At 36.2% G+C, this 16,365-nt stretch overlaps 1 protein-coding gene across 1 annotated transcript in view; it reads right to left on the reverse strand.

The window, feature by feature from the left end:
- The window catches only part of SERINC1 (serine incorporator 1), a 33,154-nt gene that overhangs the window by 10,892 nt on the left and 5,897 nt on the right, over positions 1 to 16,365 (reverse strand). Inside the window, exons 2-3 of the mRNA XM_017655575.3 lie at positions 15,006 to 15,167; positions 5,887 to 6,056 (exon numbers count right to left, since the gene is read on the reverse strand). Of these exons, the coding sequence (XP_017511064.1) occupies positions 5,887 to 6,056; positions 15,006 to 15,167 (332 nt within the window). The remainder of the gene's footprint in view (positions 1 to 5,886; positions 6,057 to 15,005; positions 15,168 to 16,365) is intronic.

The following is a 16,365-nucleotide window of genomic DNA, read 5'->3' on the forward strand; positions in this document are numbered from 1 at the left end:
TCAACAAGGAAACACTGGACTTGAACCATACATTAGACCAAATAGGCCTAGCAGACATTTACAGAAAATTCCATCCAACAGCATACACATTCTTCTCAAATGCCCATGGAATTCTCCAGGACAAATCATACACAGGACACAAAACAAGTTTAAACAAATTTAAGAAGACTGAAATAATACAAAGTATCTTTTCTGACCACAAAAGAATGAAACTAGAAACCAGTAAGAGAAAAGCTGAAAATTTATAAGCAATGTAGAAAGAACCCACTCTTGAAAAACTGAGGAAATCAGAAACCAAAAGGGAAATTTAAGAAAATCTCAAAACAAACAAAAATGGAAACACAACATATATAACAAAACTTAGGATAGATACTGTAAAAGCAGATTATAACAATTAATGTATCTATAAATAGATCTCAAATGAGCAACTTAATTTTCACCTCAAAGACTAGAAAAAAGAACCAAGTAAGTCTGAAGTTAGCAGAGTGAGGAAATAAATGCCAGAGTATAAACAAATAAAACAGAGATGAGAAAAATAGAAAAGATCAAAGAAATTAGAGTTGATATTTTGAAAAGGTAAAATTTAAAACTTTTAGCTAGACTAAAAAAAAAAGCCTGAAGACTAAAAATCGTAAATGAAAGTAGAGACTTTACAACTCATACTACAGAAAAACACAGGATCATAGAGAGTGCTATGAACAATTATATGTCAACAAATTAGATAACCTAAAAAAAAAGGATAAATTCTTAGAAACAATCTTATCAAAACTCAATCAAGAATAGAAAATCTGAACAGACCAACAAGGAAGAAGACCGAATCAATAATCAAAAACCTCCCAACATAGAAAAATCCAAAACCAGAGGACTTCACTGGTGAATTTTATCAAACATTTAAAGTAATGCCGATCCTTTTCAAACTTCCAAAAAAATGAAGAGGAGGGTCACTTCCATATTAATTTTACCAGGGCAGTATTAACTTGATGTCAGAAAAAGGATACTACAATAAAACTATAGAACAATTTTCCTGGTGAAAACTGATTCAAAAGTTTTCAAAATATTAGTAAACCAAATTCAACAACACATTAGGATTATAGAACCACAACCAAGTGGGATTTGTCCTTGGGATGCAAGGATGGTTCAAAATATGCAAAGTAGTAAGTGTGATAATTGAATGAAAGATAAAAATCACATGACCATCACAATAGATGCAGAAAAAGCATTTCACAAAATACAACATTTTTTCATGATAAAAACCCTCAATAAACTGGGTATAAAAGGAACATACCGCAATCTAATAAAGGCCCCGCAATCTAATAAAGGCCATATACAACAAACCCACAGCTAATATCATACTTCAATTGAAAGGTTTTCCTCTACAGTTAGAACAATACAAAGGTGCTGATTCTCACCACTTTTATTAGTACTTACCTGAAGTCCTAGCTATAGCAATTAGGTAAGACAAAAAAAATAAAAGGCTGAATTGTAAAGGAAAATGTAAAATTGTCAATATTTGCAGATGATATGATCTTAGAAAGTCCTAAAGACTCAACTATTCAAACTAATGAACATATTGAACAAAGTTACAGGATATGAAAACAACATAAAGAAGCTGCATTTCTATACACTAAAAAGGAAATACCTGAAAGAAAAAAGAAAACTATCCCACTCACAATAGCACCAGAAACAATAAAATACTAGAACATTTAGCCAATGAAGTGAAAGATCTGCACAATGAAAACTACAAGACTTTGAAGAAAGTAAAAAAGACACAAATGGTAAGATACCCATGTTCATGAATATGAAGAATGCTGTTAAAATGTCCATAGTACTTACCCAAATCCATCTACAGATTCAATGCAATCCCTATAATAGTTTCAATAGCATTTTCACAGAAATATAAAAAACTATCCTAAAATTTGTATGAAACCACAAAAGACCCTAAATAGCCAAATGATGATAAAGAACCATAAAACTGGAGGTACCACATTTAAACACTGGTTTCAAGCTATACTACAAAGCTACAGTAATCAAAATAGTCTGGTACTGGCCTAAAACTAGACACATAAGCCAATGGAACTGGACAGAGAGCTTAGAAATAAACCCCTGCATTTCTGATCCACTAATCTTTGACAGAGGAGTCAGGAACACTCAATGGGGAAAGAACAATCTCTTTAACAGATAGTACTGGGTGAACTGGATAACCAAAAGCAGAAAAACGAAATTGGGCCCCTATCTGACACCACTCACAAAAATTAACTCAAAATGGATTGAAGATTTTAACATTAAGACCAAATATAATAAAAGATAGTAGGAGGATACTGATACTAAGAAGAGAACAAAGAAACAGACTCTTAACATTAGTTAGTTTTGATAATGAGTTTTTGTATGACACACTAAAAGCACAAACACAAAGATAAGAGGGACACTGCATCAAACTAAAAAGTTTCTGCATAGCAAAAGGAATACTCAACGAAATGAAAAGCAGCCTAAAGAACAGGAGAAAATATTTGCAAAGCATGTACTTGTTAAGGGGTTAATATCTGATACATATAAAGAACTCATATAACTCAATAACCAGAAAAGCAATCAGATTAAAAAAATAGTTGGAGTAACTAAAGGTACTTTTCCAAAGGAGACACACAAATGACCAAAAATGGGTATATGAAAAGGTGTTCAATATCACTAATGATTAGGGAAATGTAAATTTAAAAAACCATTATGAGGTATCATCTCACACCTGTTACAATGGCTATCATCAAGAAGACAAAAAACAACAAATGTTAGCAAGGATGTGGTGAGAAGGGATCCCTTGTGCACTGCTGGTAGGAATGTAAACTACTTCAGCCACTATGGGAAACAGTTTGAAGTTTCCTCAAGTAATTAAAAATAGAACTGATCCAGCATATGATCTAGCACATGATCCAGCCATTTTACTTCTAGGTATATATCCAAAGGAAATAAAAATTGGATACCAGAAAGATTTCTGCTCTTCCATGTTAACTGCAGCATTATCCAGAGTGGGCAAGATATGAAAACAATCTAAGTGTCTATCAATGGATAAATGGACAAAAAAACTGTGGTGTAAACACACTGTAATATTATACAGCCACAAAAAAAAAAAAAGAAAATCCTGGTACTTTCAACAACATGGTTGGACCTGGAGGACATTATGCTAAGTAAGATAGGCCAGAAAAAGACAAATACTGTATACTATCACTAATATGGAATCTGAAAAATTATACTTGTAAAACCAAAGAACATGATGGTGATTTCTAGTCTGTCAAGTGGGGTAACTGGGAGATGTTGTTAAGGGGACAAACTTGCAACTAGTAAATAAATACTGGAGAATAAATAAAAAGCAATACTGTACTATAGACTTCAAAGGCACTAAGAGACTATAGTAACTGTTCTCACAACAAAAAAAGAAATAATAATTATGTGATGAGACAGAGGTATAAATCTAATGCTATGATGATATTGCAATATAAAAGGCTATGAAATATATGATAAAGGAGCCATGGACATAAAATGGGGAAATGACAGCCTCTTCAAAAGCTGGTGCTGGCAAAACTGGACAGCTACATGGAAGAGAATGAAACTGGATCACTGTCTAACCCCATACACAAAAGTAAATTTACAATAGATCAAAGACCTGAATGTAAGTCATGAAACCATAAAACTCTTAGAAAAAAATATAGGCAAAAATCTCTTGGACATAAGCATGAGTGACTTTATGAACATATCTCCCCAGGCAAGGGAAACAAAAGCAAAAATGAACAAGTGGGACTATATCAAGCTGAAAAGCTTCTAGATAGCAAAGGACACCATCAATAGAACAAAAAGGCATCCTACAGTGTGGGAGAATATATTCATAAATGACAGATCCGATAAAGGGTTGACATCCAAAATATATAAAGAGCTCATGCACCTCAACAAACAAAAAGCAAATAATCCAATTAAAAAATGGGCAGAGGAGCTGAACAGACAGTTCTCCAAAGAAGAAATTTAGATGGCCAACAGACACAAGAAAAGATGTTCCACATTGCTAGTCATCAGAGAAATGCAAATTAAAACCACAATGAGGCATCACCTCGCACCAGTAAGGATCGTCACCATCCAAAAGACAAACAACAACAAATGTTGGCAAGGTTGTGGAGAAAGGGGAACCCTCCTACACTGCTGGTGGGAATGTAAATTAGCTCAACCGTTGTGGAAAGCACTATGGAGGTTCCTCAGAAAGCTCAAAATAGAAATACTATTTGACCCAGGAATTCCACTTCTAGGAATTTACCCTAATACAGCAGCCCAGTTTCACAAAGACATATGCACCCGAATGTTTATCACAGCACTATATTACAGTGGCCAAGAAATGGAAGCAACCTAAGCGTCCATCAGGAGATGAACAGATAAAGAAGATGTGGTACATATACACAGTGGAATATTATTCAGCCATAAGAAGAAAATAAATCCTACCATTTTCAGCAACATGGATGGAGCTAGAGGATTTTACGCTCAGTGAAATAAACCAGGCAGAGAAAGACAAGTATCAAATGATTTCACTTATATGTGGAGTATAAGAACAAAGAAAAAACTGAAGGAACAAAACAACAGCAGAATCACAGAACCCAAGAATGGACTAACAGTTACCAAAGGGAAAGAGACTGGGGAGGATGGGTGGGAAGGGAGGGATAAGGGTGGGGAAGAAAGGGGGCATTACGATTAGCATGTATAATGTGGGGCGGGGGCACAGGGAGGGCTGTGCAACACAGAGAAGACAAGTAGTGATTCTACAGGTACTTTATAATAAGATAGTAGGAGGATACTGATACTAAGAAGAGAACAATGAAACAGACTCTTAACATTAGTTTTGTTGTTGGATCTTACTACGCTGATGAACAGTGACTATAATGGGGTTTTTTGGGGAGACTTGGTGATGGGGGGAGTCTAGTAAACATAATGTTCCTCATGTAATTGTAGATTAATGATACCAAAAAAATAAAAAAATAAAAAAACAGTTATGAAATCAACAATTAGTACACATTAAACCTACACAATGTTATATGTGAATTGTATCTCAATTTAAAAAAATATGTAACAAAGATAGCTGTTAAGAGTGCTACACACCATGCTACTTTGAAAAGAGTGCCATCTTGGAAAACGGTTGTGAAAGACATTCTGTAATGTATTTGAAAAATGTTTAAAAACACATTAAATAAAGTGGTTACAAGAATTCTAAAGAAAATTGTAAAAAACCCAATGACTAAGGAAGGGGACAAAATAAAATAAAATCATGAATATTAATATTTCACTGGTTCGTTTTTCCTGTCTTTGATAGTATAAGTTAATAAATAAGCAATAGCAGATGCTCAAAATATTTTTTTAACTTATGGGAAAGAAAAGATAGAGATAAAATTTAAAACATTCAAACTGAATAAGAGAAATAGTGATCTAAAAGGGACCATGAGGTTTCTTTCTAGATTACCTAGTATAACCAAACCATTTAGAAAATCCATCACACTGTTCAGGAATAAAGTTTTTCAATTTGCCTGTACCGTAGGTCTAAGGACCCGAGTTCAGTTTCAAGACTGGTCTTGACCAAAAGCTGTAAGGGAGAAGGAGGAGTAAGCTCTTCATTGTTAGTTACAGATACAGAACAGCTTTTGGTGATGAAAATATAAAACATTGTGTGTCAGGAATTATACCAAAAATGGCCCAAAACTTCTTATTTTAATTTTTTAAAAATCTGATATTCTCTAGCAGAGAGGATTTTATATCATTCATGAATAGGAAAATAATTCTAAAAACAATGTAAGTTTACTTTAGTTTTTTAACACATACTAAGAGGCTACCAGACTTTTTTATATTGAACTTTATTCAAAACCTTACCCATTGTGCACTGCAGCTCTAGGATCACTGCTGCTCTTCACTTTGATCATTAGTAGAGAGAGAAGAAGATAGAACATAGCCAAGCCAAAGCACAAACGGTATACAGCTTTATAGCCAACCAGAATATTACAAGGGACAACACCTTTCTCGTTCTCACAAAATCCAGGAATCTACAAAAACAAAAGTTAGTGACCCAGAATATTTTCAAGTAAAAATTAAAATTATGTATAGTAAGACAATCTAAGTAAAAGGTTTAGAAAGCTGAAGTTCATTTTATAGTTTGTGCTATGTAATGAAGTCTGGAACATACTCATCCAATAAAAGTTTAACTCATTTTTCATGTTATGTGAGCACACAATAACTACAAATGCCAATGCAACTCTGTTTTTGACTTGCAGATTTATTCTCAATGTTTAAAAACTTGCATCCTCTATGATATGTTGAATTACCTGTATTAAGAATGGAAAAAAGAATACAATCAATAAAAGCTGAAAAAATTAGAGAGTACCTAATCCATTCCTAAATGCTAAAGAGAACAATGATGGCTTTTCAAAGCCAATGCTACTTAAATTCATTTTAAGTTTGATCCTTTATTCTACAAGTGTTATTTCTGATAAAGAATGGATTTGGATTAACATTACAACTGAAAGTGATTTGTTTTTAAATTTAGAATATTGAAAAAGATTTATGACCATTTTAGAAAGTCACATTAGAATCAGAATACAAAAAATACATATTTTTAAGTGAAAGAAATGGGAGTAGTCATCAGAAGTACATACATTATTTGTATGTATGAGAAGGAATTATTTCCTCTAGAAAATGTTAAAGCAAACCAATATGCCAAAATATAACTGCTAATTTCTACCTTTAAAACCAAGAACTTGAAATTGTATTTAAGCATATGGAGGTGCTAACTTCCTTTTTGGTAGTTTCTACAATAGTCTATAAGTCCTTTCTTGGTCTCACTTAATTCTTACCTTCCCAACCAGTTTAAACCTTATGTAAATACGTACTTACCCATACTCACTTGCAACATAACACTAACCTTCAATTATTCCACTTTTTTGTATATGAGAACAGTATACCACCTGGCTAGTTCCTATTATTAAGTTAATAAAAGCATCCTCAGAAGAAGCTCCTACTAAACACCAGTGGTTAAAACAGAAAAGGTAGATTTCCTGCTCATATAACATATTAATGTGTACATAATTGGTCCTGAACAGTTAATCTGATCAGGAGGCCAGGATGTTGGAGAAGCTACCATTTCAAATGATGTACAGGTTATGATAAAAAGAAAGGATATCTTGCATCACCAAGAGGATGATGTGTATCATTTCCACTCACAATTCTCTTATCAGTACTAAGGACACAACCATACGTATCACAAGCATCACAAGCACTCCTCTAGGTAATGCAAATCCTTGATGAACTTCAGAAAGCAGAGGAGGTGATAAACTATTCATAAACATGGTCAACTGGATCCATGGAACTATATAAATGTCTCTTGCCATGTCTTTTGCTTATACTAAGGACTTCAATAACATTAATTCAGCACTCACATACGCCATGCACAATGCTAGCTACTTTCACAATCTTAATAACCTCACTTCCTAAACTTACTTTTCCTTGCCCCAAGACCACCCCAAGCAGACAACTGTGCTTTAAAATGGAGGTCAACTGACACAAAAACTCTCTTAACTTCATATTTTCTACGGTCATTCATCTTGCCTTGGAAGGAAGCTAACTTCTATACCTCTTGTTGATCACCTACCCCTGCTTTCAGAGATTAGATGTTTTTTTTATTAAGGTGTCACTGATATACACTCTTATGAAGGTTTCACAAGAAAAACAATGTGGTTGATACATTCACCAATATTATAGAGTACCACACATACCCATTGCAGTCACTGTCCATCAGTGTAGTAAGATGCCACAAAGTCACTACTTGTCTTGTCTGTCTTCCCCATGGCCTCCCTACACACCATGTGAGGTAATCATAATACCCTCAATCCCATTCTCCTGCCCTTTCCCAGCCCACCCCTTTGGTAACTACTAGTCCTTTCTTGGAGTCTGTGAGTATGCTGCTGTTTTGATCCTTCAGTTCTGCTTCATTGTTATACCCTACAAAAGACAGAAATCATTTGGTATTTGTCTTTCTCTGCCTGACTTATTTCACTGAGCATAATACCCTCAAGCTCCACCCATGTTGTTGCAAATGGTAGGATTTGTTTCTTTCTTATGGCTGAATAGTATTCCACTCTGCGTATGTACCACCTCTTCTTTATACATTCATCTATGATGGACACTTAGGTTGCTTCCATATCTTGGCTATTGTAAATAGTGCTGCAATAAATATAGGGGTGAATATGTCTTTTTGAATCTGAGTAATTATATTCTTTGGGTAAATTCCAAGAGTGGAATTCCAGGGTCCAATGGAATTTCTACTTTCAGTTTTTTGAGGAACCTCCATATTGCTTTCCACAATGGTTTAACTAGCTTACATTCCTACTCCCACCAGCAGTATAGGAGGGTTCCCCTTTCTCCGCATCCTTGCCAGCATTTGTTGTTCTTAGTCTTTTCGATACTGGCCATCCTAACTAGTGTGAAGTGATATCTCATTGTGGTTTTCATCTGTATTTTCCTGATAATTAGCGATGTGGAGCATCTTTTCATGCCTGTTGGCCATCTGAAGTCCTTCCTTGGAGAAGTGTCTATTCATATACTCCACCCATTTTTAATAGGGTTATTTGCTTTCTGGGTCTTGAGGTATGTGAGTTCTTTATGTATTTTGGATGTTAACCCTCTGTAAGGTATGTCATTTACAAATATATTCTCCCATATCGTACGATGCCTTTTTGTTCTGCTGATAGTGTCCTTTGCTGTACAGAAAGCTTTTTAGCATGATGTAGTCCCATTTGTTCATTTTACCTTTGTTTCCCTTGCCTGAGGAGATGCATTCAGGAAAAAGTTGCTCGTTTATATTCAAGACATTTTTGCCTATGTTGTCTTCTAGAAGTTTTTTGGGGTTTCATGACTTACATTCAGGTCTTTGATCCATTTTGAGTTTACATTTGTGTATGGGGTTAGACAATAATCCAGTTTCATTGTCTTGCATGTAGCTATCCAGTTTTGCTAACACCAGTTGTTGAAGAGGCTGTCATTTCCCCATTGTATGTCCATGGCTCCTTTATCATATATTAATTGATGATACATGCTTAAGTGTATATCTGGGCTCTCTAGTCTGTTCCACTGGTCTATGGTTCTGTCCTGTGCCAGTACCAAATTGTCTTGATTACTGTGGCTTTGCAGTAGAGCTTGAAATTGGGGAGCATAATCCCTCCAGCTTTATTCTTCCTTCTCAGGATTCCTTTGGCTATTTGGGGGGGCTTTTGTGATTCCACATAAATTTTAGAACTATTTGTGCTAGTTTGTTGAAGAATGCTGTTGGTATTTTGATAGCGATTGCACTCAATTGCTTTAGGCAGGTTGGCCATTGTGAGAATAATAATTCTTCCTATCCATGAGCACAAGATGTGTTTCCATTGATTGGTATCTTTAATTCCTCTCATGAGTGCCTTGCAGTTTTCAGAGTATAGGTCTTTCACTTACTTGGTTAGGTTTATTCCTAGGGATTTTATTCTTTTTGATGCAAGTGTGAATGGAATTGTGTTTCTGATTTCTCTTTCTGCTAGTTCATAGTTCGTGTATAGGAATGCAATTTCTGTGTATTAATTTTGTATCCTGCAACTTTGCTGAATTCAGACATTAGATCTAGTAGTTTTGGAGTGGATTCTTTCAGGTTTTTTATGTACAATACCATGTCATCTGTAAACAGATCTTCTTCTTTACCAATCTGGATGCCTTATATTTCTTTGTGTTGTCTGCCGTGGCTAGGACTACAGAACTATGTTGAATAGAAGTGGGGAGACTGGGCATCCTTTTCTTATTCCTCATCTTAGAGGAAAAGCTTTCAGCTTTTTACTGTTGAGTATGATGTTGTCTGTGGTTTCTCATATATGGCCTTTATTATGTTTAGGTACTTGCCCTCTATACACATTTTGTTGAAAGTTTTTATTAAGAATAGATGTTGAATTTTTTCTAATGCTTTTTTAGCATCTATGGAGATGATCATGTGGTTTTTGTCCTTCTTTTTGTTCATACGGTGGATGTTGTTGATAGATTTTCCAATATTGTACCATCCCTGCATCCCTGGAATAAATCCTACTTGATCATGATGGATGACCTTTTTGATGAATTTTTTTGATTCAATTTACTTGTATTCTGTGGAGGATTTTTGCATCTATGTTCATCAGGGATATGGATAATTTTTTGTGGTGTTATTGCCTAGTTTGGGTATCAGAGTGATGTTGGCCTCATAGAATGAGTTTGCGAGTATTCCCACCTCTTCTACTTTTTAAAACTAAGGAATATGGGTATTAGGTCCTCACTAAATGTTTAAAATTCAGCGGTGAAGCCATCTGGTCCAGGGTTTTGTTCTTAGGTGGTCTTCTGATTACCAATTCATTTTCCTTGCTGATAAATGGTCTGTTCAGACTTTGTTTCTTACTGGGTCAGCCTTGGAACGTTGTAGTTTTCTGGAAACTTGTTTGGTTCTTCTAGGTTATCCAGTTTGTTAGTGTATAATTTTTCATAGTATTCTCTAATAATTCTTTATATTTCTATAGTGTCCGTAGTGATTTTTACCTTCTCATTTCTCATTCTGTTTATGTGTGTAGACTCTCTTTTTTTCTTGATAAAGTCTGGCTAGGGGTTTCTCTATTTTGCTTATATTCTCAAAGAACCAGCTTCTGCTTTCACTGATTCTTCCTATTGTTTTATTCTTCTCAATTTTATTTATTTCTGCTTTAATCTTTATTATGTCCCTCCTTCTACTAACTTTGGATCTCATTTGTGCTTCTTTTTCTAGTTTCATTAATTTTGAGTTTAGACTGTTCGTTTGGGATTGTTCTTCTTTCCTATGGTAGGCCTGTATTGCAGTATACGTCTGTCTTAGCACAGCCTTCGCAGCGTCCCACAGATTTTGCAGTGTTGAATTATTGTTGTCTTTTGTCTGCACATATTGCTTGATCTCAGTTTTTATTTGGTCATTGACCCATTGATTATTTAGGAGCATGTTGTTAAGCCTCCATGTGTTTGTGGGCTTTTTGTTTTCTTTGTGTAATTTATTTCTAGTTTCTTACCTTTGTGCTTTGAGAAGCTGGTTGGTACAATTTCAACTTTTTTAATTTAGTGAGGCTCTTTTTGTGGCCTAATATATGATCAATTCTAAAAAATGTTCCATGTGCACTTGAGAGGAATGTGTATCCTGTTGCTTTTGGGTGGAGTGTTCAGTAGATGTCTGTTAGGTCCAACTGTTCTCATGTGTTGTTCAGTGCCTTTGTGTTCTTATTTTCTGCCTGGTTGAACTTTCCTTTGGAGTGAGTGGTGTGTTAAAATGAATGCATTGCATTCTATTTTCTCCTTATTTCTGTTAGTGTTTGTTTCACATATATAGGTGCTCCTGTGTTGGGTGCATAGATATTTATAATGGTTATATCCTCTTTTGGGATTGAGCTCCTTTATCATTATGTAATGCCCTGCTTTTGTCTCTTGTGACTTTCTTTTGAAGTCTATTTTGTCTGAAACAAGTACTGCAATGCCTGCTTTTTTCTCCCTATTAAGTTGCATGAAATACCTTTTTCCATCCCTTTACTTTCAGTCTGTGCATATCTGGGTTTGAAGTGAGTCTCTTGTAGGTAGCATATATAGATGGGTTTTTTAATCCATTCAGTGACTCTATGTCTTTTGATTGGTGCATTCAGGCCATTGACATTTAGGGTGATTTTCAATAGGTCTGTACTTATTGCTATTGCAGGCTCTGGATTCGTGGTTACCAAAGGTTCATGGGAAACTTCCTTACTAATAGTGTAATTTAACTCACTAGCTATCACAAACACAATCTAAAGGTTCTTTACGTTTTTCCCTTCTTTTTCTTCCTCTTCCATTCTTTATATATTAGGTATCACATTCTGTACTATTTGTCTATCCCTTGACTGACTTTGGGGTAGCTGATTCGATTTTGCATCTGCTTAGTAATTAATTGTTCTACTTTACTGTGTTTTTATTTCCCCTGGTGTCAGCTATTTAGTCTAAGAAACACTTCCATATATAGCGGTCCCTCCAAAATACACTGTAGAGATGATTTGTGGGAGATAAATTCTCTCAGTTTTTGATTATCTGGAAGTTGTTTAATTGCTCCTTCAAATTTATATAATAATCTTGCCAGACAGAGTATTCTTGGTTCAAGGCCCTTCTGCTTCATTGCATTAAATAATATCATGTCACTCCTTTATGGCCTGTAAGGTTTCTTTTGAGAAGTCTGATGATAGCCTGATGCGTGTTCCTTTGTATGTGATCTTTTTTCTCTCTCTGGCTGCTTTTAATATTCTGTCCTTATCCTTGGTCTTTGCCATTTTAATTATTATATGTCTTGGTGTTATCTTCCTTGGTTCCCTTTTGTTGGGAGATCTATGTACTTCCATGGCCTGAAAGACTATCTCCTTCCTCAGATTGGGGATTTTTTCAGCAATTACCTCCTTAAAGACACTTTCTATCCCTTTGTCTCTTTTCTTCTTCTGGTACCTCTATAATGTGAATATTATTCTGTTTGGATTGGTCACACAGTTCTCTCAATATTCTTTCATTCCTAGAGATACTTTTTTCTCTCTGTGCCTCAGCTTCTTTGTATTCCTGTTCTCTAATTTCTATTCCATCTACATCTCTTCTACAACATCTAATGTGCTTTTAAATCACTCCATTCTATGTTTCATTTCAGAAATAGCATTCCTTACTGACAGAACCTCAGTCTGGAATTCTACCCTGAGTTCTTGAATATTTTTTCTGTACCTCCATGAGTGTGTTTATTATTTTTAATTTGAAATCTCTTTCAGGAAGTGATGAGTTCAGTTCCACTTGGCTCTTTTTCTGGTGTTTGTGGGATTTTGGTTTTAACCAGGTTCCTTTGACATTTCATATTTGTATGTGGCGCCCTCTAGTGCCCAGAAGCTCTACTCTCTGGAGCTGCTCAGCCCCTGGAGCGATGTGTGGGGTCACAGGGAGCAGCGCTGGTGCCTTGGCTCGGTAAAGAGTTGTTTCCTGCGTCCCAGCTGCTGTGCCTGTATCCACTGCCAGAACAAGTGGGCTGAGCACACAGGTGTAAGCCTCTGTGCTTTGATTTTGTAGCTGCCATAGGTGGGGGCCTCCCTCTGGTTGGCCTGATGCCAGGGCAGGGGTTGCCAGTTTTCAAGCCAGTGCCAGCTGGGAGGAAGGCAAAGCAGGATGCATATCACGGTGGGGTCCTTGGAGCTGCATAGCCAGCCAGAGGGATGGAGTGCCTGAAGCTCCTAAAAGTTCCCAACCTGCTGGGCAGAGCGCATCCGGACAATTTTGTCCACCTGTTGTTTCTCCTGGGCAGGAAGCTCTGTGCAATCCTTTCCCCTTTAGCAGCCCTCTCGCTGTTAAGAAGTCTCTCGGACTGCCTGCCTTTCTTTTTGTCCCAGAGCAACCGGATGTGGATCCCTGTTTTCCATAAGCGGCTGGAATCTCAGTCTCTCCAAGTAGTCTGCCTGTCTTAGCTTTCCAACCCCACTAATCTCCAGAGCACCATGCAATGTATGTTCATGCTCCCAGAGCAGATCTCCAGGGCTTGGTGCTCAGCACTTCTAGGCTTCCAACCCCTCCCACTCCATTTCTCTTCCTCCCACCAGTGAGCTGCAGTGGAGGAAGGGCTTGGGTCCCGCTGGATCATTACTTTGGTATGTTACCCTGTTCCGTGAGGCCTCTTCTTTTCTCTAGGTATATGCAGTCTGGCGCAGCATTTTTTCCTGTTGCTTTTTTAGGATTAGCTGTATTAATTATATTTTCATACTATATGTGGTTCTGGGAAGAGGCCTCTGTCTCACCTCTCATGCTGTCATCTTTTTGGGGATCACAGATTAGATCTCTTATCTTTGACTACTCTCACAAATGATTAAATCTTCCCATCCTAAAAATCCTTTTCTTAACTCAGCTTCCCTCTGAACACCATCTTCATTACAAAACTCCTTAAATCAGCAGTTTATATCCACTGGATACATTTCCTCACAGCCATCTGATTTCTTCTCTCACTACCTGGTCCCAGCACTCTTAAGGAAACTACGCGTTTTAAGACACTGATAATGTACTACCTGCCAAACATACTGTTCTTGAGGCCTGCACAAGAGTACATCCTCATGGTTCTTCCTTTTTCATTGTTCTTTCAACAATTCCCCTTTTTCACCAATCCCCTTAAGTTTTTCTACATGTCCTAGCTTTGCTCACTTTGAACTCTTTTTCAGTACATGATCTCATGTTTTCAACTTTCATCTCTACCCCAAACACCTCCTGCTCTTATTTTTTTGAGCTACACACCCATGTTTTCTTTCTGCTGCACACACACACGAGTGCAGTATCCCCAAATCAATGTTGTAAACTGTTTTCCACATCTCCTTTTACAACCTGCCTCCCTGAAAAAATTTTAAAAATAAAACACCTCACATTTTTTTCTGAGTTAACAGCAAGTTTCCTCCCTGTTGTCTAAGAGCAGAACCTATTATTATTCTATTATTGCTGATATTTAAATGCAGATTCAGTCCATTTGTTTTGGGGCCTATACACACTTTTTGCTTATACCTTAGGAACAGCCTCCACATTAACTGCTTTATTTATTTCCTAATAATCAGATCAATCTTCCTAAAGCATATACATTCTGCTTAAAAAGCTCTTTATGCTCATTCTGCTTCCTATTTTTCAATCTTTGCATACCAAAGTTTTACTTATTCTTTACATGTCACTTTTTCCATGAGATCCACTTACACATACCTTGGCTAGAATTATTTATTTCCTTTTAATACCACTGCACATTTTCTGTACTACCACCATAGAAGTTTAATAAACTGCCTTACATTGTCTGCCTTTTCTAAAAAGATTATGAGCCACTAAAACTAGGATACGTTAGTATCCTACTTCATGTTTCCAATGCACAAACGTCAGTTTTATGCACACACATACTACAGGTTCAGTTATTTTAAAAAAAGACTAACCTTATTCAGTTGTTCTTCCATTCCTGGTATCAACATTACACAAGCTACACACACTCCAATAAGTAAGAAAAACGCATAGATAAGCCTAGTTACAGTGGAGTTGTTTCCACTAGGACAGCATCGGCACAGCAAACATGGGGCACTGCCACATAAACACGGTATCTGGAAAAAAGAATATTAAAAATCAGTATAGTTTAAAATGATACAGTGTAAATTTACATTTTGTTCATTCAAAAAGGAAAAGGATGAAGTTAAAGTTACCAAGAGACCCAAAGTATTTATTTGGTTTACAAACATTATATATAAACTATAAAGCAGTAAGTGCTGGGTAAAAATGGGTTAAAGTAAACATTTAAGTGCCTGCCCTCCATTATCAAGCAATATGAATAAAATCAGTTAAAACAACAAAGGGGGAAAATCAGCAACAACTAAGGATTAGCTAAAAAAAAACAAACACAAAAAAAGGAAGAGTCATGATTACAATCTCCTCCCTAGCTCCTGTCCTTTATTCCTCCAGAATTCATACTGGTAAGTTCATAAAATTCTGAGAATTCTCAAACACCCCAGAGGAGAAAAAGAAGTGAATTGGTGGTATTCTTATCTTTTCCCTCTTGTGACTTAGTGACAGTGCTAACAATGAAAACTACTATCAGAATTAGGCAAAGTAGAGAAAGTGAGCAACTGGGGCTACTAGCTAACTTTCTCCAGTGGAACTCTGTGCTATGCCAGTGGTATACCCCAGGGGAACAGGATATTCCTCTGACGAGGAAAGTCGACTGCTGCAAAGCTGAATTTAACAATACTTCCAGTCCTTTAACTATAGCTCTTGGGTAAAAGAGTCTCAGGTACCACAGGAAGGAGGTATTATAGAAACCAGAAACAGTACAGCAACCAATATAAGGTAGCAGCAGACCTGTTTATAGTCAGTTTCAATATGATAGAAATAAATATGATATGCAAGTATGCACATATATTCCAGTAAATAAATAAAAATAAGCACACCCCTCACACTAAAAAAATAGGAAAGAAGAATCCAGTCTGAAACAAAACACAGTAAGAATAGGAAAATCCCTACAACTCCTTCACCTGAGCTATACAAAAATAACAAAAAGCAAATAAAAAGGAGAGTTCAAAAATGAAATGGAAAAACAACAGAACAAGATGGAAAGGTGATTGTAGGGCTAAGGAAAGAAATGAGAAGGGTAAAAACAAATAACTAATAATTAATTATCAAGAAACAGACAGAGCTGAAAATAAACACACTAATGGGAAAAAGCTTGGGATAATTACCATAAATTCAGGCTGAGATGGAGTTAACAGTGACCAGACATACCCTCCTGCCTTAGTCAATGGAAAACAA

This window comes from Manis javanica, chromosome 13, assembly GCF_040802235.1.
Source record: "Manis javanica isolate MJ-LG chromosome 13, MJ_LKY, whole genome shotgun sequence".
Taxonomy (NCBI): domain Eukaryota; kingdom Metazoa; phylum Chordata; class Mammalia; order Pholidota; family Manidae; genus Manis; species Manis javanica.